The sequence below is a fragment of the Labeo rohita genome, chromosome 1 (genome assembly GCF_022985175.1).
Source record: "Labeo rohita strain BAU-BD-2019 chromosome 1, IGBB_LRoh.1.0, whole genome shotgun sequence".
NCBI classification, from domain to species: Eukaryota; Metazoa; Chordata; class Actinopteri; order Cypriniformes; family Cyprinidae; genus Labeo; species Labeo rohita.
In genome coordinates this window covers 42,866,450-42,890,040 of record NC_066869.1, presented here as the reverse complement: position 1 = coordinate 42,890,040, position 23,591 = coordinate 42,866,450, and the positions used below count along the sequence as shown (strand labels likewise).

Genomic DNA, 23,591 nt, shown 5'->3' with positions numbered 1-23,591 from the left:
ATATTTGCTGAATGCTGACGACAGATGAGAAAGTATTAGATGAGAAACTATTAGAGCATTTGCCTTTCGGTTACTAATAATAGAAGCGCAAATGCTGTAATACGTTTTCTTTCTACCATGCACTTTGTTTAAAAGTTCTGTGTAATACTACAGTGCTCAGGCACTGGCATTCTCAGTGCTGTCAGAATAAAAGTCCTCTGCACTGTGAAATGTATCACGGTTTCCACAAAAATATTAAGCAATGCAAATATTTTCAACTGTGATAATAATAAAAAATATTTTTTGAGCACCAAATCACCATATTACAAGGATTTCTGAAGGATCATGTGATAGTAAAGACTGAAGTAATAACAGTTTTGCCATCATAGAAATAAATTACAATTTAAAAAATATACTGAAATCAATTATTTTAAATTGTGATAATATTTCACAATATTACAGCTTTTACTCTATTTTTGATCACACAAATGCAACATTGGTGAGCATAAGAGACTTGTTTCGAAAACATTAAACAGAAAATGGATTTAACTGGAACCTTTAATTTTAATAGTGTAGGATCTCACTATTTCCTGATTAGAAAAAAAGAGGTCTGGAGAATGTTCGTGTACTGACATATAGTTTGGTAATAGAAAAGTGAGAAATGCAATCCTGCCTGAACAGACAGTGTATGGAAGTGAATCATAAGGGGTGATCAGTCCCACACACAGCTACCGTGGCCCAGCGCTTTGAACAGCTACACATTTCTGCATCTAATCCTACGCCAGGCAGTCTTTGATCATGCGATGACTGCTAGACCATTATGACCAAACATGGACATTCTCTAAAGTTACTGTTTTATGAAATAGCACCTGATACAAAGACACAGCCTCTCGATTAGCTTTTATGTAATTTCAGTGTGAAATATCAAACATTAAAAAAGCATATTTAGCTGTGCTGTGCCCTGTCTGTCTGTCTGTCTATCCATCCATCTGTCTATCTATAATTTTTGAAAGAAGTCTTTTATTCTCACAAAGGCATTTATTTATTTAAAAATACAGTAAAAAGTCAAATCATGAAATATGATTAGGGTACAACGGGGCTAAAGGCGCCCCAGGGTAAAAGGCGCCTTTGATATTATTTTCCTCTAAACCACTACATGGCAGAAAAATGTGGCGTAGCACTTTCCAAAACATCCGCTTTTCAACACAGACCTGCAAAATTGGCTGATCCTTGACGCGATCGCGGCAGCAGCGCAAAGTCAATTCTGTGCTTACTTGATCTTGATCTAAGATCTAAATATCATATATTATGTTGGGTGTCCATCTTAGAGATACTCACCATGTTTAGAATGAAACCGTCATATTTAAAAACATGCTATGATATATCATACATGATATATCATATCACATAATAAAATATCATTTGTTGTTACTACTGTAAATCTATATTCAATTATTATGGGATCTCCTTCAATGCTTTCAGAATCTCTACATTTTAAAATGATTTTGTATTTAAAAATATGTTTTATATTAACATATTTTAATGACAGTATATGCATTAAAAAAAAAAAGCAGAAAATAGTACAAACTTTGCTAAAGTGATTGTTTTGAACAAGTATTAACTTAACATAAAAAACATTATTTTAGCTAAAGTATTTGTATCAATACTGTGTGCCTTTTACCCCATGCTGGTGAGCCTTTTACCCTGTGTGTGGTAAATGGTCTCCCTTACCATCTCACACATTTATGAGATTTTTAAACAAAATAAATGACTTGTATGATTTATTTTCACACAAAATCTGTTGCTCCACAAATGTTCAATACAAAGCACATTTTTTCTTAGGGGGTGCCTTTAGCCCTGTTGTACTCTATAATTTAAAATAAACTTTTTTAACATATTTTAAAATGTAATTTATTCCTGAATTTTCAGCAGGTTCAGTCTTTGTCACCTTATTCTTCAGAAATCATACTAATATGCTGATTTGCTCCTGAGGAAACACTTCTTATTAATAACAATGTCAAAAACATTTTTGCTGCTTACCATGCTTTTTTTGTTTGTTTTTTGGAAATTGCAATTCATTCAAGATTCTTTGATGAATAGAAAGTTCAAAAGAACCGCATTTATTTAAAATCTTTTGTAACATTATGAACGTCTTCTGAAACTACTGATTCATTTAATGCATCCTTGATGAGTAATAAAACAAGAAAGAAAAAAGAAAATCCCAAATGTACTTATCCCAAATTTCTGAATGGTTTATATAGCAGTGACTTATTGTTTTGAAAGGCAGCTCAAGCTGATGCATACACAAAAATGATCAGATTTAACATATTACCATAATCTCCCAAACTCTCACTGCCTGTCTTTATAATTCAGTCTCTCACCCTCACAGACAAAGAAAAGCCTCTGGCCCAAGACAAATCCGAAAAACAGTAGGAATTATGAGGTTAACGTTTCACTCTAAATGAATTAGCCTGTGTGTCTACTTCACTATACAATATTCATAAAGTTGGTGTCGCACAAAATGCAGAAGGCTGCGGAACAGGGAATCTAAACTTAGCTCTTAAAAGCTGCTTTCAAAGGTTTTTCGAGTTGTTTCGCCCGTTCTTCTCCCAAATAGACTGTCATTTCCCATGAAGGCAGCGCTAAGAGGGAAAATGACCTCATTCGGTCCTGAATGCAGCCACCAATCTCCATGTTAGCCGATTGTCCTTTACAACCCGCGGGAAAGAAGCGACGAGAGGAATGGGAAGAAAGAAAATAAGTGAGGACGAGAGAGACATGTTGGTGGTCTGCCAGGGAGAGGGATCCTTTGTGTAGACCCTCTCTTCTGATAAACCCTGAAGGAAGAAGGATAGAGAAAGAAAATAAAAGAACGGGAAGAAGAGAGAGAGAGATGGGGGGAAGGAAGGTTCACATATAGAGGGATTGCAGAGATTAAAAGAAGAGGGGACAGACTGAAACTTGACAAAGGTCTGAAAGCTTTATCTTCCAAGAAAAGACCTGTAAAGCTCCATCTGATCCTATAGTTCAAAGCGCCACATACAGTTTGGCAGCTTCCCTGTAACCTGACTTGAAGTGACATTTGTTATCCAGTCTCCACATGACAGCAACTGAATGTAAATTAATTTCTAATTTCATATCTTTGTAAGCCAAGTCTTCTATAATAGCATCTCAGAACTGCAGTGAGTCACTGTGGTACAGCCCAAATAAGTAGGTGGCCATCAAGACGCTACTGTTAGCAGAGAGAAGGATTTATCATACAGTATTGAGCGATGGCAGATCGTTTGTCCACTGTGTACCATTCCGGAGCCTTTTAAAGAATCTTAAATTACATTCCAGCTTTGGTCCGCCATTGTAACTTTATTTCGATGTCTGCTTGAAGCACAGCGATACATCACACGAAATAACGAAGGACAAGTTTATTTTGGCTTATACAGGACTTTCACTTAAGCTGGTAGTGATCCCTCCTTGGGGGCATTTGGGAATGTAGGAACACAGGTAAGGTGTAAACAAGAGCTGGAACAGTATTTCAAAAGCACACAGAATGCTGTTCTAAGCTATAATAAAACTGACATCTTAAATGACACTAAAAACATCCAAACTCTATTTCCGTCCTATAAATATTTTAAGAATAGATACACTGCCATTCAAAAGTTTGGGGTCGGTAAGATTTTTTTTTACTGACACTTGATAATCTTTTTTTAAGAAGGATGTGTTAAATGGATCAAAATTGACAGAAAAAGACTTGCAAAAATACACAACTGTTTTTTTTTGTGTTAAAGTGCCCCTATTATGCCATTTTAAAGGTTGCTAATATTGTTTTAATAGACTCCCAAAACAGGTTTACATGTATGCAAGGTCAAAAAACACTAAATCTCCAAAAATAGATTTAAATTTACCCCATTTCTAAATGATTCCTAAACGACTCGTGCGAAGCAGTTCGAAGAATCAGTCTCTCTAAACCCCTCCTTTCCATGAGCCCTCACTGCTGTGATTGGTCAGATGGCGCAGTCCTTTATGATTGGTCTACCGCGTACGGTGTGTCGGAAAACGAAACGCCCATTGCCATAACTGACTGACAGCACTGGATACTTGTCAATACATAAAAAAGATGGCATCGATTCCAGCCAGAGTCTGATGATGAAACGGCTGAAGTGGCTGATCCACAAGTTAGCACGGTCTACCGTGGAAAGTGCTCGCAATTTGCTTTTAGAACCGAACCGGGCACACCTCTATGTTGTAAACTTCAGCAGTGTATAATGCAGTAAGCGGCTTTCACACCAAACGCGGAAAGCGCTGCACTGGCCGCTGGGTTCAGTGCAGCCCTTCAGAGCGCAGCGGAAAAAGTTCATTTGAACAACTCATTTGAACTTTGCTCCGCTGCGCGTCCGCTTTAGTCGAAGCCAAAACAAGCCGTCCACGCAGGGCGGAAGCAATTGAAACGAATGGGTTTCATAGCACAGCGCTTTCCGCATTCGGTGTGAAAGCCGCTTCGTACGCCATCCTTTATCATTACTCCAACTAATGAGACAGTCAAGCTGCATCAATCACAAATTGTCAGACTACAGTGGGTCCACAGCTGAACAACAGAACTACACAAGCGTGATTTAGCCGGTTAGCATGACATGTACAGGGTTGTTACACAACAACATACACAACTACGTATTTTGAACGATCGCTAGAAAATATAATATTTGTAGATTCATCATCTTTTAGAAGTGAATATAAAACAGTTTTACTCACAGCGTATGATACAGCGTCTTCCGTATAATGTACATGTAAATTTCCATGTGACCTAAACCACATGGAAATGTATGGGCGGGCAAGTTGTTCGCGACGTAGAACGTGGGTGGACATTATGCAAATCTGTTACTTCGTGACGTGTGGCCGTAACAGAGAAAGATTTGAAATCCTGACGACTCGTTTAGGCAAATGTGAGTCGACTCTTTTTTTGATAGACAATAACTTTATGTATCGTGCACTGTCGGCTTCACAACTTTGCAGATAGTTTATGTTCACATACAGCTACATGACACACTACATGAAAGATCATATTTGAAAACGCATAATAGGGGCACTTTAATTTTGATTTAGTCTTAGTCATAGTCTTTTGATTAAAATGGCATTTAGTTTTAGTCATATTTTAGTCATCTGAATTTGCTTTAGCTTTAGTTTAGTTTTAGTTACCTAAATAGATTTTAGTCTAATAAATCTACAGTAGATTTAGTTAGCTTAAATCTATCAGTTTTATTTAGTGTAATGCATTTACTAAGCATTTCTCTAAAATTCTCAACTCAGTGTATAGGTTTGATATTAAAGTTTTATCATGATAGACAGATTTATTCGCTGTGACATGCAACATGCCTTTATATTAAAATTAAATGAAACCACTTCTCATAAAGAAACAAGAACATGGTCTTCTTTTCAATGAAATACCAATGGTTATATAGACTACTTATGCATTCTTAATATAACAACTTGTTCATCTCCTTATTTTTTTTTCAAGCAGACATATTTATTTATATAAATAAATTTAGATGAATCTTTACTAGGGCTACTAAAGTCATTCAGTCAAGGGCAGTGAGTGATTCATTCTTTCTTTCTTTTGTTGCTTGATTAACATCAATGCCACAAACAATAGCAACTAAATTAGGCTGCTGTCCCTTTAAAACAGAATGCAATGCAATGATACATGTCAGATATTCTCCCAACTGTTTACGTTCACCCAAGACGTAATTGAGTGTGTTTACATGAATACTCCTTGAAAACGGACAATTTACCATCATTTTGTGTCTATTTCTCCATCCATGAGATGTGAAAGAATACTCATGTGCTGTGTGAGAGGCGCTGCTTTGGTGTGTGCTCAGAAAACCAGACCGAATTGAGTTCTCTTTTGCGTCGTCAAATTTATCCATATGTCTGCTCTTCTCTTACTCCCAGATATTGACGTTTTGGAATGTTTTATGAAACGTGCAGCAAATGTACACATCTAATCTCCAAACCATACAGCAGATTCGTTCTGAATGAATCTATTCCCAAATCATCCCTCCCTAACATTTTCGTCTTGTTTTTATTTGTTGATGAAAATATCAATAGATTTTCATCATAGTTTTTGTCTCATTGCCGTCCGTAAAAAATGTCATTGACAAAAATCAATTAAATGAACACTGCTGATTTTATAAAATGTAACAATATTTAACATTATTACTAGGGATGTGCCCGAATCCAAATACCATTTTCGGAAAGGAAATGATGTGTACTACATAACCCCTAAAACGAATATATACGAGATGGGAGGAAAATATATATTTCAATGCTTTCTCTCGCAATTATATTGTTGGGTAATTGTATCGTATATAAATTGCGGGCATCAGGGAGGCGCCATTAATATGCGGGGCATTGAAATCGCTTTTGAATGTGTGCTTGCTACATTCTTTTACTTTTGAGATTTGCAGTCACACATACCCTGTGTATACCACGAAGCGGCAGTACCTACCACACATTTTACAAGATAAGATGTTTGAAAGTGGTGCTCAGGATCTGCAAATCATTCGACGTCATCCTATCAGTCATCTCTCTTCACTCTCTTCATGTGGTAAGTGAAATTTTATGAACTGTAATGTAACAGGCCACTTCCTGCAAGTGGCTAACCATAGCTGTGTTTCCATCACCCTGTTTTTAAGCGTATTTTGAAGTATCGACCTAGAAACGAGTGATGGAAACACCAAAATTCGCAAAAAGGTTTTACGCTCGCCTGAGGTGGTTATTGAATTGTGCGAAAAAGGGTTGATGTGCATAATGGGAGAAGAAAACGCATTTTGCGAATTAGGTTCTCCACACGCACCAAAAAAGTCATGTGACTCCATTATGGGACAGGATAACTTGACTAACTATCAGACTGATCTCATTGCACAGTAGTGTTGTCACGGTACCAAAATTTCAGTATTCGGTACCAATACCAGTGAAAACCCACGGTTCTTGGTACTAACTTCGGTACCAAATCAAAACACAAAAACATGAATTGAACACCACACTATTTTTATTCATAACCAAAAATAAAACAAAGTTTTGACTTGGAAGCTGGTATTTTGAGCTGAGGTGATGAAGCATTTGCTGGAATCCCCATTTTTCACTGTACAAACTGGCACTTAATCCATACATGTGAATTCAGCAACAGCTTGGTTCAGTTTTCTTGCCTCAGGTGAGTTTTTGTCGTATTTCTGCTGCTGAAAAGCATCTGGAACCGTTGTCTGCTTAGGAGTTTGGTTCGTGGTCTTCTTCAGCCTTCAGCTGTAAAAGGAAAATATAATATACTTCAGTAAAACAATGGGCTGAGTCTAACTGAATGCAATATTAGATTGACACCAGCTAAACAGAACTTTATATATAACTTTTCAGTAAATAACAAACCTCAGCTTTTTATAACAAAGTTAGATAAGATTACTTATACTGAGTGTAAGATATCAATGTTACACAGACGGAAACTGTAGTATTAAAAACACTTTAAGTGTTACATAGCAATTATTCTTCTTAATTTCAAAATGTATTAATAATTTATTTTAAATTAAAAGTTGTATCTGTTGACATTATTTCACGCACAATGAACAAACATGAACGATCAAATGTTTGTATAAAACAACATTCACACACATTAATTAATGTTCACTCACTGTAAATTGATGTTAGATAATATATTAAGTCATGGTAATGAATAGTATCTTTTACCAAACTATACAGGACTGTATTTGACTGTACTTTTATTTAATCAAACTGCGCAAACTATATTTCATAGCCTAGAACTACTTTTCTGATGGACCGATTTTAAGGCTATAAACATTAACCATACATTTGTACATTTGTTCTCTAACACACATATTTTAGCTACACGGGTCATTTAAAAGCCTCAGGTGTGTAAAAATAGTTACACTATCATGTCCTGTTTTTTTTTTTTTTTTTTTTTTTGTTTTTTTTAAATAAACGCTATAGGAACATGAAACACTTAATAAAGAAGTTTATTCTAATACTCGCGTTAGCATTAGCCGCGCTTATGCTAACGATTAACTAAGCAAATGGCGATGTTTATTTAAGGTATAATTTTTATAACAAAAGCTCTAAATATAAAATTTAATTAAAACTTACCTGATTGAACTTTCATTAAATCTGGGTGTCGGTCATTGAGGTGTTTTATTAAGTTCGATGTATGTCCTCCTTTTGAGAGAGAACTTCGATGACACCATTTGCAAGTGGGTTTCTGATGATCTATGATGTTGCCCTTGTCATCAGTCGCAAATACAAAATATTTCTACACGTGGCTCCTTCCTCCTTTCTTTTCAACAGGCGGATTCAGAGCAGCCGCATCAGCAGCACCACCGGTCGCCATGTCTCTGTGCTTTTATGAAGAAGACGCAACTGCGCAGTGTGCGCACTTTTCGCATAGCGCAGCAAGAACTGGGTTGACCGGATGCTCGGTACCACCGGTACTTAAGAAAACCTGGTACCGTAACATTTAATTTTTTTTAGTACCGACTTGGTACCGAAGTACCGGGTCTTTTGACAACACTATTGCACAGTATCTGAAATAACGTTATGGTCATTCTAAAATGCCTGAGCAAAGTCTGCCAAAGTATTTTTGTATAATTGCCTCAAAGAACTGTCTTACAAGACTGCATTCCCAAACAGCTGGTATCCGCCTCCGAAAGCCATGACCATGTATTGTGTTTCATCTCTCAGATTCACAAGTAATTTAATATATGTGAAAATTATTATATTCAGAGGCTTCTCCTACTTTTCTTAGTGATATTTAGTGCCAATTTATCAGGAAGTGAAGATTTTGTTCTCTCTGACTCGTTGAATGAAAACAGTGCTTATTCACAAACATTTTAAAGTGCTCCTATTATGCCTTTTCAAATATAACCTTTCAAGCGTCATGTGTCATGTAGCTTTATGTGAACATAAACTATCTGCAAAGTTGTGAAGTCGACAGTGCACAATAAATAAAGTTATTGTCTATCCAAAAAAAAAAAAAAAAAAAAAAAAAAAAGAGTCAGCTCACAAACGGCTAATCGAATTGTCAGCAATTCGAATCTAATTTTGTTACGGCTATACATCACAAAGTAACACATATGCATAATGTCCGCCAACGTTCTACATCACAAACAACTTGCCTGCCCACAAACACAGTAAAATTTCCATGTGGTTACGTCATGTCGAGAAGATGCTGTATCCTACGCTGTGAGAGTAAATTTGTTTTATATTCACTTCTAAAAAGATGAATCTACAAAGAATCACTGGTTAACATTCATTTTTTCAACAACACCTCAGCAGTACAATTCCATTCCTGTGTTGCGTTTACGTCATTTTACTGACAACTGCTTTTCCAATCTCGGGGAGTAATTTACAATGCGGGATTCACCAAAAGCTTGCTCTTAAAAGATGGATCAGTGCCCAGTTTATTTGGATTGTCTTGCTCCTCTGAACCTCTGCCTGTAAGTATGATTAATAATTGATGATTGTATTGTCTAGCGATCGTTCAAAATACGTAGTTGTGTATGTTGTGTGTAACAACCCTGTACATGTTTTGCTAACCGGCTCACGCTTCCGTAGTTCTGTTGTTCAGCTGTGGGCTAACTGCAGTCTAAAAATTTGTGATTGATGCACCTTGACTGGCTGTCTGTCTCATTAGTTGGAGTAATGATAAAGGATGGCGCACGACTTCACACAGTGTAATGCATTATACAGTGTTGAAGTTTACAACATAAAGGTGTGCCCGGTTCGCTTACGTAAGCAAATGGAGAGAACTGTCCACGATAATCCGTGCTAACTTATCGATCATCCACTTCAACCGTTTCATCGTCAGACTCCAGCTCGAATTGGTAAGGTAAAATCGATGCCATCTTTTCTATCTATTGACAAGTCTCCAGGGCTGTCATTCAGTTATCATTCGACACACGCTGTATGCGGTAAACCAATCATAAAGGACTGCACCATCTGACCAATCACAGCAGTGAGGGCTCACAGAAAGGAGGGGTTTAGAGAAACTGATTATTCAAACTGCTTCCAACAAGCCGTTTACGAATCATTTAGAAATTAGGTTCTATTTTTGGAGAAACCTAAAGTGTTTTTTGACCTTGCATACAAACCTGTTTTAGGAGACTCATAAAACAATATTAGCAACCTTTAAAATGGCATAATAGGAGCACTTGAAATGATATTCCAATTTTGCACACAAAGTAAATTTGCAACTTTTGATGGAAACCCAGCTCATATCTCATTAGTGGCTCCACTGTACACGTTATTCATTTTTCCCTGCCTTTCTGAATATGGAGTTACACTACGGACACACCGTTAAATATTACTTTTGTTTACGGTATTTTTGATTTTCGAAACAAATGCAGACTTGGTGACCATAAGAGACTTTTTACAGAAACATTTTTAAAAAATGTTACTGGCCCCAAACATTTCAAATGTAGTATACATCATGATTTAATAAAGTATTAACTGAAAAATGATACAATTGGACCTAATGTTTGTGCTAAAATTACATAAAGCAAAAAGTAGCTACTTTTTCAATTATAAAGATGCTTTTTAAACATTTTTTCTTTATCATTTCTTTTTTTTGTTTGTTTTTTTCAAAAATGTATTTTTTATGCTAGGACACAAAACTATGTATCATGAACCGATCCAGCGAGGAGAGTTTTATTGTGGCTGACATCATCAAACAAATGTCTCGATGACATCAGCGAAGTGTCTCATAAATTTATTGGAGACGAGTTGGCTTTTACCCTTCAAGTGGGTTTTCTGTGCACTACTGTGTTTTTTACAGGCACTTATTTGGCACTGCTGATGACATCATATGATCTAATGTGCCAGTGCAACCTCGGTCTATTGTTAAATGAATAACAAGAAAATTTGAGTGTGTGGGAGATGGATAAGCGAAAGAGAAAAGGACTGTGTGTCTGTACACGTCCGCCTGTAAGTGTATGTTACATATTTAATTTATATCAGCCCCTCTATTTTGTTCTTTTCTCCCATAATGCACCTCTCTAATACAGATGGGATAAAAGCAGCTTCAATGGGGCAGAAAACAGCTCTAGTGTTGAACTCTTCAGGACTGGCTCTCTTTCCTTCTTTTCCTCCCATTTTCTTTCGCCCCCTCTGCACCCTCACATAGACCCTAAACGCATACGCCCAGACCTCATTCCAGAAACTGAACATGCAAACCACATAAAGCAGCTCATCGAATATTCAGTCCTGCCCCCTCAGTGTGTGTAAGTGCCCTTTCTTTCCCATATGAGAGGTGGAAACATGGATAAAAAGATGCATCCCGGCACCTTCATTTTTAATAACACGAGAAGGAAAATCTGGGTTTACAGTGAAGCAAAGCATCCTCCAGGACTCTCACATACACACTCTCAAAACACACTCACGCACCCCCCCAGAGTACACTGTAAAAAGACATGCAGTTGAACTTGATCAAAGCAGGCCAAGAGACACAGCAGTACAAGAGAGAAAGGATGTATAATACTATAGAGATAAAGGCCATTCTGAAACATTTTAAAGGGATAGTTCACTCAAAACCTAAAATTCCGGCATTAAGTTCCTTCAAACCTAAAAGTTGTCTTTTTTCCACAGATCACAAAAGGAAACATTTTGAAGAAACTTTACACAGTTCAGTCCAACTCCTACTTGTTCAAATCTCTCCTTTTGTGTTTCATGGGGAAAAAGTGGACTAATATAATGGGTGCTACACTTAGAGATTAACCAATAATCGGGACGGCTCTCCCTACAAATTTATGTACTATGCAGGATGCAACCACAGTTTTCAACAAAATCCACTTGCGCAATACTTCTGACAGTATAGCAAAATTATAAACTTTATTTTCATACAATTTGTGAATGCATAACACTAAATTTTTACATAAAATTTACCTAATTTGACACTGAAGTGGTTTTATTCTGTTCAGTCTAATCAGAAAAACTGAGACCAGAAGCATCACAAGCCGACCTTGATGTAACGGTCAGAGGTTATTTATATAAATAATGAAAAAGCGCTGAGAAAAGACTTACTTCATTTGTTTTCAAATACCATTTGGCTTGATATTTTGCTATTTTATGCAAGAAAATTCATACATGCCAAGGTACACTTCTCTTTCAATAGTTTAAGGTCAGGTTTTTTAAATGTATGTATACTCTTATTCAGCAAAGACATATTAAACATCAAAAGTGGCAGTAAAAACATTTATAATGTTACAAAAGATTTCTAGTTCAACTAAATGCTGAAGTACTGTTCTTTTCTGCGTTTTCTATTCACTAAAAATATACTGAAAAAAACTACAAATTCTCAACTGATAAGAAATGTTTCTTGAGCACTAAATTAGCATATCAGAATGTGACACTGAATGCTGAAAATTATAGTGTAAATTATATTTAATAAATAATATGTATTAAAACATTTTGCATGCATATGTTAAAACAGTTATTGTAACTGTGATAATATTTTCACCATATTACTGTATTACTGTATTTTAATCAAATAAATGCTGCCTTGGAGAGTGGAAGATGCTTCCTACAGAAACATTACAAAAATCGTTCTGACTCCTTATTAAATGTGAAAGGATCTGACAGTAATTGTGATATTTTCTGTCTTTCTATTTCTGTTTATTTCAGACTTGGAAATGCATTGTGCTTGACATGTTATTGCACAGCCAATGCAGCCAAGGCTGTATCAGCCCGGGTATCAAAAGGAACTCTGGGAGATGATTTAAAGAAGGGATGAGAAGTGTTATGGGAGACAGCAAGCAGGGGGCCTCTTAATGTTTGAGCTACATTCACATCAGCCCCAGCATTTGACTCCCTAAGCAGCGCTTCCCTCCTGAAGAGTCTCTTCAATTATTACCCTCCAAGCTCTACCGCAGCACCGAGGCCTAATGTGTCAAATACGAAGTTGGATGATGTCGCTCGAAGGAAATTAGATAATGAAAAATCAGAACCTTATGAATTCTAAGCACCTTTCAATATATACACTTGCCATCACAAATAACTCGTCATACATGCAATGAGGGAATAAGCAGATACTAAAACAAAAAACAGAGCAGGAGTACTAATTAAGGACTAAAAATAAAGTATCTACTAATTATATAAAAACTAAACACCCATTGCATAAGAATTAAAACATCAAAAACATTGGTTTAAGTAAGAAACGTTCCTAACCACGAGCTTTGACGAAGTAGACAATCCACTTACTTTGTGGTTGTATTTCATCACTGTTAAAAGAGATGCGTTCATCTAAAATTATCAAATCACTATTTGGAAGGCTAGTTTGAAGTGAACTGATGATGCAACGGGATGACATGGTCGTCTACAAGAAGTTTCTACAGTTTATATGGATGAACACTGTGCAGTAATAGGCTAATAGTCAAAGTATCCATTTGATAATGCATTAACGTCAAGATAAAGACAGCATCAATGAATCAATTTGCAATCAGAAACATTCTCAGTTTCGATGGTAAACTCTGTGTGGCAGCTCTGTCACTAACCTGGCCGCAGGTTTCTTTCACACCCACACAACTGCAACCGATTTTGCTATAAACACAGCTCATTGCCAACTTTGCAAAAACAAACAGACAGACAGAGGGACAGTGACAGGAAGACTGGCAATCCGTCAGACTATATCTGATGCAGATGGCATGACTGATAAAGAAAATCTGTCAGGTATCTGAATTGTGTCTCGTTTAATGCCACACAGCTAGACAATCCAAAACATGCTGTTGAATATCTGAAATCAAGCTTTCTGGTGGAAAACATCCGATCATTGCCAGATATGATGAAATATTCTGCGGTGGGTTGCTGTTAATACAAAGAAGTGGACAGATAAGAGCCAGCAAGGGAGAAATGCACGCTTACCTTTTCGGCCATTGTCATGGCAGCGCCGCCGTGGATTCCCAGTATGGGCATGGAAGTCTGAGAGGAAACAAAGTCCAGCATCTGTGCCACAGCTTCCTGGTCTGTGCCGTCTCCATAGACCAGCCCGTGCAGTCTCTGTCGGGACATGAGCTCACACAGGTGTGTAAGCATGCTTCCTGGGTCCGTCTGGTTCACCTGGACGCTGAGAACAGTCACATCCAGTGGCGCGCCTATCCCACGAGCCGGACGCAGGGCTGTTTCGGATACGGTGGGGGTTTGGCCCAGTATCACAGCTACACTCAGGGATGGAGGCTTCTCTGCGGCCTGCGACCAACCCAGCAAGGCCCATAACACCATCAACCAGACTACAGCTCCCATCATTCCTGGCTTCAGCCCCTGTAAAGACGAAAAGTTTTAGCTCAGACTTACCAATCAGGCTTTACTACATCTAAACTAGACATTAAATTACATCTGGCCTATTACTTTGCATGCAATGATTCAGTGAGACTGGAAATGAATGAAATGCGGGTCCGGAAGACAAGCTTTTAAAGGTTAAGATGGTATGGTACTCTGTTCAACTACTCAATCATTTAAAGTCAATACTTTTCAATTAGCCTAAACAGTTAAATGGAACAGTGGTTCACTTATTAGCAATTAACTCTGATGTACTGTCTTACAATATGTCAGTGTGGTTGCATTTAAATGGCCCTTCTAATTGATAGGACTCTTCAATAATTTATTACGATTCTAGGCAGAATTTGATGCCTGAATGATTCCAGATGGCTAGTGTAGCTGTCTCTTAAATTATAGTAATAATTTATGAAACCATGCACTAACTGTAGTGCATTATAACTTCATGAGTGAAGAACAGCTTACACATGGTTAAATTAAAGTGCGCTGATGTCAGCGGTTCAAAGATGGTTCAATCTCAAGAGATTGAATTTAAAAGTCAACTTTGGAATGAAGGAAACTGTACTTATGGCTTAAAGGAACAGTTCACTCCAAAACTCAATGTGAACATCTTTAAAACACTTCAAGTTAAAACAAAATACATAGAAATAGATTTTTTTCTTGTTCATTTGGCTCTTTTTATCAAGGTAGAGATACTTTGCTATCAAACATGCTTTGATAGCAGATTGATCAAATTCACTCTGAACTTTTCACTCTCAGAAATGTCACTGGATACACCTGCTTCATCCCTGGAGTTTAGACATCAGTTATATTTGCACCTCCATTTCATTCACAGACTACCTTGGGCCAAAGCCAATAACCACAGATGAAAAAGCACTCAGATAATGTTATAACAAAAATATATGAACTAGTACATTCAAATATCCTGTTTCTCAACTCTGGTTGAGAATATCATTGGTAACACACAAGCACGGGGATAAATACGGTAGCATCATGAAATACTGTCAGCTTGTCTCTTAATATACTGTATGTGCCAGGGCATGTAATTTAAAATCAATACTCATCATGACACAAAAATCAATAAAATGAAATAAACCCCACAGTCTCCACAGCTTGAATTTTGGGAGTTTGTTTGGGGTTCTCAGCAATGAATGATGTGATAAGAATGTGCTGCCATCAGCTACAGCGAATACTACCATTTTATATCACCAGTCCTCAACAAAGGACAAAGCTTAATGCAGAAGCTCATAAATGCACAGCTTAACAGAAAGCGCCCTACGCTGAAATATTACGGAATAAATTGCAAATACTTACTGTATATGTGGGCAGTTAAAAATAATATGGGCATGAATATTTTTAAGATCAGCACATTTTTAATAATCTTATCTGCATTTCATTTAAAAAAGCGATGCAATATGACAATTATTGTGGCAAAGAACAAACATTCCATACAGCTTCCTAAGAAAGTATACTGATTTTTATTAGTAATTTTAATCACAACATTGACAGAGCAATGCACGAACAGAAATGAATGACTGTTACTGCCTCATGCATTATATAATTCCTTCAACAATGTCATTTTTGAATAAATGAAGCAACGACTTGTTTAACACTTGACAAACTAATAATTTATTGATGCGTTTTCAAATGTTGGCAAACACTTATAGCAGATAGTAAGAGGGTTCTGCTTCTGACAGCTAAAACATTCAGCTGTATTGCGAAGCATACTAATTAGTGCCAATCACATAATTGCCTAATTGCTTTCTTGATGGTTGCACTGGTAGTTTGTGAGGGTCCAAAAGTGGTACATGCCTCAGTGACCACATTAGAGATTCCAGAGACAGGCAGTTGTGCTCTGTTACCCCGTAACTCTCTCATTTAGCATACTTGCTAACGTCCATAATTGGCATACTCACAGAGCTACCCCAGCAAAGCAACCATGCCCTTAAGTCTACCCCAGAGTAGCACTTAGCGTTTGCACTCTGCATCACTCGTTCTGCATGTGCATCTGTCAGATTTGTTGGACACTTTACAAGTAAACGGTGTGTAATGTTTTCAGTCACATTAGACATCACCTTCACCCTGAGCTTGCAGGAGACAACTGAAGAGCAGCCAAGGATCAAAATAAAGACAGTTCGTTTCGCTTACATACAAGAACAGACCCATGGATTTTTACACATCAAAATTTAAGCAACGCTGCCAGAAACGTCTTGCCAATAGGAGTGTTTGTGCAAGTGAGGCTGGAGTATATGCCTGGAAGTACCAACCACAGTTTTGATGGTCTGTCACAGCCCATATTTCATAATTCAAAACCACAGCATAAAGTGCCAAGTGCAGATCGGCTCCTCTGTTAGCAGAATATCACCGCTGAGATCACTTCTCTTCGCAGGCGAATGGGGAGGTTGTGGGTGGATTTTCTGAGTTTGACTGTGTGGAAAGGTGGAGGGGTCAATAGTTACAAGTACTCTCAAAATAAGCACCTGCACTAGGTCTTCCTCCCCCATCCATCTCTTTCTTTCTGACCAGCACATATGCTCATGTATTCTTCTGTTTAAGGTTCAAAATGTATTCTACCTGAGTATATGAATTTTGTAAGTTTTCAAAATGTGTTGAAAAATGTGGTACTATATAGTCTAACATAGTCAGTTTTCTCTTTCAGGTCAACTATTGTTATGGCATAGCAAAAGTTTAAAGAAAATCTTGCTATGCAAGCTTAAAATCAGTATATGTGACCCTGAACCACAAAACCATTGTAGCAATAGCCAGCACTACATTGTATGGGTCAAAATTTTCATTTTTTCTTTTACACCAAAAACCTTAAGGATGTTAAGATATTTTGTAAATATATCAAAACATAATTTTTGATTAGTAATATGCATTGCTAAGAATGTCATTTGGACAAATTTAGAGGTGATTTTCTCAGTATTTTGATTTTTTTTGCACCCACAGACTCCAAATAATTCCACAGATTTTCAAATAATTGTATCTCAGCCAAATATTGTCCCATTCAAACAAACCACAAACCATCTTATTTATTCAGCTTTCGGATTATGCATAAATCTCAGCTTTAAAAAAACTGACCGTTTTAATTGGTTTTGTGGTCCAGGGTCACATATTTTATTTCAACTTTCATTTTAATTGCCAGAAATTTTGAAGGTAACTCCATTGCCCCCTTAAATCCTGACGGCTGTCACCACCACAAGAGCGCATTAAGTATGTTCAACAGGGCAGTGCATTAGCCAAGTGCACATGTCTGTGTTCACGTATGATTAAATGATGTTTCTGCCCTAAGGCATCACAAGAGTTGGTCCAGTACAGCAAATGCAAGAATGCATCGCTGTATATCTGGGTGTTCAGTTAAGGTCATCTTATCAAGACGTGTATAAGAGTCTCTATACATGAATGTGTAGGTAGGGAGGGGGCGGTTTTGAAATATTTCAGCTTCTAAAACTGTATCCTCCATTGCAGGAAAGACTATTTCAGGCCTGGTCCTGTAAGCAAGAGGAAAACATCAAAAATGTGCTTGGACAACGTGACTGCACCCAAATCTGCAAGTCCCTCATTCCCCGTTTAGCCTGAACCCGCGAGACAACGGCGCCCCCTGTCGGATCTCCGTGTCAGCCGCTTCACACCTATGACTAAACGTTCAATATTTAAAACGTATCTTACCTTGCGTGTCACGAGGTGTCAGTGAAGAAGACTCGCCGTGGTTGAAATGTGCCATCTGTGAAACTGACCGATGTCTTGTGAATGTTATCCACGAAGATTTCCTCACAGAGAAGGCGCGTTTCTCGGCGCATTTTTTTCAGACCTTCGGCGAACCACCTTGACAGGAGCTTAAGTGTTCAATGTTCTGGAAAAAAAAAGTCAAGCAAAATCCTTACACGAGGTTAACAAAAATGACAGAACTCGTTATTTAGTGTATTTCTATAACTTCTCGCTCGTGTTCAGTGGGTCTGTGAGAGAAAAACCACACCAAAAGGCTTCGCGGGCAAACTGATATGCGTGGAAGCGTAACGGTTCCCCCGCACAGAACCAAGTCACCTCAGACGCTGACTACAACACCATATAACCGTGTTTTGAAGAACACTCATCAGTGAGCTTCGAGAGTGTAGTCAGTGATTAAAAGGTGAGTGAGAGACCCGGTGTGTTTAAATAACGGCCGGTGTGGTATTCCCCTCACGCGCGCGCGGGGTTTGTCTCTATGTAGGGCGCTCGCTCGCGCAGCAGGTGTTGCGCATCAAGGCGGTTGAAATAATTTCTCCCGTCACAAAAATAAGCCGACGATTTCGTCAACGGGAAGCTCCAACGACTCCCATTTGGCTATGAGAGAGCGAAGCCACATTTGGTAAGGAAAATAATACGCGAATGATACGCTCTTTGATGTTTTATTGAAAGTAAAAAGAGAACAACTCACCTAATATCCTCGTTATACATTTCCAATACACCAGTCAGGGAATTAAACCGTGTCCTCAGTCTTCATCGTATAACCTTGATCTTTCTTTATAAACAAATCCGTCAAGTTCAGCGCTCTTAACGGCGTAATTCCACCAGTGTTTACCGTGTCCATTCCTCACAGAGATTAACCAGAAAAATCAAACGGGAAAAAGACGTTCAACTGTGGAATTTTCAGCTTAATATTTCTGTTATTTATTTCTGAGTGTCGAGCGCTTTCCGCAGTGGAGCTTGTGGAACAGGTCCGCGTGTCGCCTCTGAGGGGGGATTCCGTCAATATCGCATCCTTTTGGAGAAAACAACAGCAACACGCCGTATTCAGTCGTTTAAACGTCGATAACAGGGGTGAGATCTATTTTGGATAGAGGTTCCTCTGCGACACCATCGACTGAACTCGAGACATCATGGCAAACTGTCGAGTGCTGGTACGCTCCTTAACATCTCAGCGCGGAATTGAGACTGTACTTGCCAATGCCTCCTACGCGCTCCGCGCCAAATTCAACTCAATTCTCTTACCTTGCCACCTCTAATTAAACACAAACACACGTTTCATAAGAGTATATATACTTATTTTATATCTGTCAATGACTGTCGGACTAGTCTTATCGTTTATCTGTTTGAGGAAAACATTTGGTTATGAGGCGCGTTCATATTTCCATCCAACTTTACAGACCATTGCTCTCAGACGCACACTCCATGAATCGAGTAGATGTTAGATTGACTCTCTCTCTCTCTTTCTCGCTCTCTCTCTCTCCGTCACACACATGAATACAGTCAAATGATAATGAGCGCCATTAACAGTCCCTGCGCACGATGGGCGCGTCAAAACTGTGGAAAAATCTCAATCACACGACGCCTCAGTAAACAAGTCATTTTCCCGCTCGATGTTGCAAAACCATGTCCCATCCACTGTCGCCTCCACGTGTTAAAGAGAGCAAAACAGTTCAACGAACCGACTTCTGTCTGTCTCAATGAAAACGGTGATTTTGGGCTTGCTCCGTTTGCGCCAAAATTGGTGGGTTCGTTATGAGTCAGACGCTCCCAGCTGTGTAATTTCCCTGTTGGAAATCCACGGGAGCCGTTATGATCCTCAACTCATGCAATTAAATCAAATGATTTTATGCTTTAAGATCATTGACCCAGTCAAAGGAAAAACTGCTTGACAAGTCTATTTAAAGTCTTTTAAACTTCAGATTATGGGCGCGTGTTTAAGTATAGATACTGAAAGCACGTGTCCCGTCAGATTTTTCAGCCAAGTGGATTTTCATGCAAATATTTGTATCTTTAAAAAATTAAGATGCACCATTACTGCGGGTTTAAAAAAAAAGTGCCTCCACAGAAAGTTCAACACATTATCACAGAATTCATGAAATTCAACACCATCTGATTCCTTTACCTGACAATAAGAGCAGAGTTATGTTTTATTACATTTTACCCTATTGAAAATAATTTTGAAGATTCTCCCCCAAAATAACCCAGAAATACTTAATAAAAAAAACACCACAGATTCCACCTGGGCCTAGTCATGTCTAATCTCGCCCTGGGTACTGAGTGAGTCAGAACTGCCACTGGTGCCCCCTGAAAAAAACATCTCTGTTTAGATATATTTAAAATAATGACGCATTTCTACTCCATAAGACATGTTCGAACCTTATTTCAAACATAAAGATCAGTTTAACAGATTTTTTTGAAAGCATTGGTAGCATTTTATACTGCTATTCACAACACCAGCCCACTATTTTATGGTTACCAGGAAACTACGTTTCAATATGATGTACCACTACAATACCATTTAACATACATATCATTTAACCATTTAGCATAAACACACTGCCTCAGAAACATTCTTTGTCTTGCTGTTTGTCCTCAGAAGGATTATAATTACTCATTCTTTATAGGTCAACCTTTATATACTAATATATTCATATTTAGAATTTACCCATTTTGACAACCTACTTTCCACACATTGATTTTGAGGAAATAAAGCTGAAATTGCACGCAAACCACTATGAAGTAGATGTGACGCATCTAAACTTATATACATCGTAATGTACCGCTGCTTTTCGTTACCTCCAGCGTTTTTTGTCTCCCTCAGCCAACCAATCATGTTTCAGAACAGGCTGGAAAAGGACGTTTTACAGTCCAGTGAACAAATTTCAAGATGATAAACTTTACCATTTGTAACAGCAGGTCCATTGTGATTATCCATGTCTGTGTATCTAAGTTTGGAAACCTATGCCTATTATCTGCTTGCTTGAGCAAATAATGCAAATTCATGGCTCAAAGGGAACTCTGATATGCTTTGGCAGAAATGATTTTCCTTTTCTTTTTCAGATCATACATGATCTCATATACAGAACACATCAGCAAAGGTTTCAGAACATTTACAGTAGCAGAATCTAAAACTCGCTCAAACAGTTGAGAATGGAGCTAACAATGCCAAGGCAGAGCATTCAGAGAAAATATAGTTTCTTGAATGGAAAGTAAAGTGCTTCGGATAAAAACCATCTAACAAATGCTAGCTAATTATTTTATTCATTAATTCATTGTATAATTAGAAAACAGGGTTATGTTTATGTGTGGGCATGGAAGCAGTATTGAAACTCCAGAGTATCTGTAACAATTATTAACAAATCTTTTATACTGTGTGAATCACTCAAAGACACAAGCACTTATTTGTGCGTATTAAATCAGCCCTAATGCAGAGTTAAACTGGGTCAAATTAGGAGATGTTTACTTATTAAATGAAAGCCCAGAACTGACTTGAAAGGAGTCGCAGGTAATTATCCAGAAAGCTCATAATGAAACAATTTACAACTGAGAACAGATAATACATTTTACACACATTTTCTTTTAAGGAGAGAGCTATACACACATGACATGCTTTGGTAACAGACACAAGCTCATGTTGACTAATAGAGATCTAATTTCTTTGGACTGTTTGGATTTACAATATCTCACTTCCACTAGCAAACATCAATAAATTGTAATTCCATGCAAAATACAGTAAGGCAACAGCAAGAGGATCACAAAATATGCACAACTTCGTGAATAAATGAAGACGGAATTAAGAAATAAAGGAGTAAAGAAGAAATAGAAGAGAGGTTTGCATGAGTCTGTCATGAGCACAAAAAAGTGGGAAAATTCTGTCTCCATGGTAACCCAATTTTCAGTGTCACCACTTTTGTTACCAAACAGACCATGCTACATTACATAAAACACACACTCACACCCCCCTTCACACACAGACAAATGTGCGCACACACTCACAAACATACATTTGCTCAATAGAACAGCAGCGTTTCACTCTAACAATAGTATTTGCATGACAGTCTTAGCTTTGACGCACCATAATATCTCTAGAACGCAGCCTTCTGTTCTTATTACTGTAGATTTTTAATTAAAAGTACTCCACGAGCCAACTTTTACACTTTAACACCCTATCGATCCCATCTGAAGTGTTTGTGAGTGATTCAAAACGAATCACTAAGACAGTGTTTACTATAGCGTTAATTATGCAATTATGAAAATTTACATTTGCAATTAGTTTAAATTCTAAATTTAGTCCTAATGCATCTTTCTTTACACACAACATACAAAAACAAACACACTCACACGAGCCCTATTGCACATGCATGGCCTCACGTATGACATGCATGCTTTCACACATACTGTGAAAATCACATACTGCTCATTAGTGGTGGGGTGTTCATAATATCGTTAAAATGATCTGTAGCCTTTAGTTTGAATTAAGATATGAACCTATCTTCGACTAATTTATAATAACAGATAGATAATGCAGAAAACAGCATCATTTTTCCTCAAACACAGTGATTCATTCACTGGAGAAAGCTTTAAAATGTCTCATTTTATTTCCGATGTCATTTTGCAGGATGTCCAATTTTGTAGTAAACAATTCAATTTATTACACTGATTCCTGTTTTATACCCTCGGTTCAGGCTGATACAGTGTATATTGTGAAATGATGTTGAATAATGGATGCAACATTCTCACAATGCAATGTGGGGGCTGCAAAACAATCTTATAAGCAACAATGAGAGGTCATCTCAGGCCATCACTAATACTAATTCAATAACAAAAAAAAAAAAAAAAAAAATCACAAACACATATTGTACATTAAACAAAGCAGCTTAAACAGAGGTTTTCAGAGCTTCTATATTCAATATCTAATTCAATATATAAAATGTGGTCATTACATGAATCTGAATTCTCATTTTGCATTCAAAATTATAAGCTTTGCAGTTTTAGCCATACACTCAGAAATAAAGGTACAAAAGCTTTCACCTTTTTAAAAGGTACATAATGTACCTAAATAGTCCATTTTGGTAACTTAAAGGTACATATAAGTACTTAAAGGTACTAAAAGATACACTTATGTACCTATTAGATTTTTTAATACATACAGTATTACAACCTAATAGGTACAAAACTGTACCTTTCGAAAAGGTAGCGCCCCAGTGACAGCTTTTGTATCTTTATTTCTGAGAGTGTAGGTAATTGCAGATTAGTGGACAAAAATGTCCAAATAACATATGGATATTTGAACTAGATGTCCTGTTTTTGTCAGGCATCAGTAACGTACAGTATTTGAGACCCTTGTCACGTTTCTGGATTTGTCTGAAATTTGTCCCATACATAAAACAACTACTTTGTTAGGCCTACTGTTCTGGCCAAAAATGTGACATCTGGTCAACATACTTATAGGATAATTTCCTTTTTGATGATGGTAATTTCAGTCAGATGATCCAATTAATGAGATGAATGGGGAGAGAATTTGCAGGCTCTTCTGAATACTAATGAGCAAAGTGTACAATATTGCAAGA

The 23,591-nt window shown here is 37.5% G+C and overlaps 1 protein-coding gene across 5 annotated transcripts in view; it reads right to left on the bottom strand.

Annotated features, from left to right (window-relative positions):
- grin2ab (glutamate receptor, ionotropic, N-methyl D-aspartate 2A, b) overlaps positions 1 to 19,608 on the bottom strand; it is a 113,572-nt gene extending 93,964 nt beyond the window's left edge. For all 5 annotated transcript variants that reach the window (XR_007828065.1, XR_007828066.1, XR_007828068.1 and 2 more), the window contains exons 1-3: positions 18,710 to 19,608; positions 17,962 to 18,145; positions 13,882 to 14,277 (exon numbers count right to left, since the gene is read on the bottom strand). Coding sequence is in view for 1 of the 5 variants with exons in the window: in XM_051114587.1 (XP_050970544.1) it covers positions 13,882 to 14,262 (381 nt within the window). In the remaining 4 variants the exon portion in view is untranslated. The remainder of the gene's footprint in view (positions 1 to 13,881; positions 14,278 to 17,961; positions 18,146 to 18,709) is intronic.
- Between the last annotated feature and the right edge of the window lie 3,983 nt (positions 19,609 to 23,591).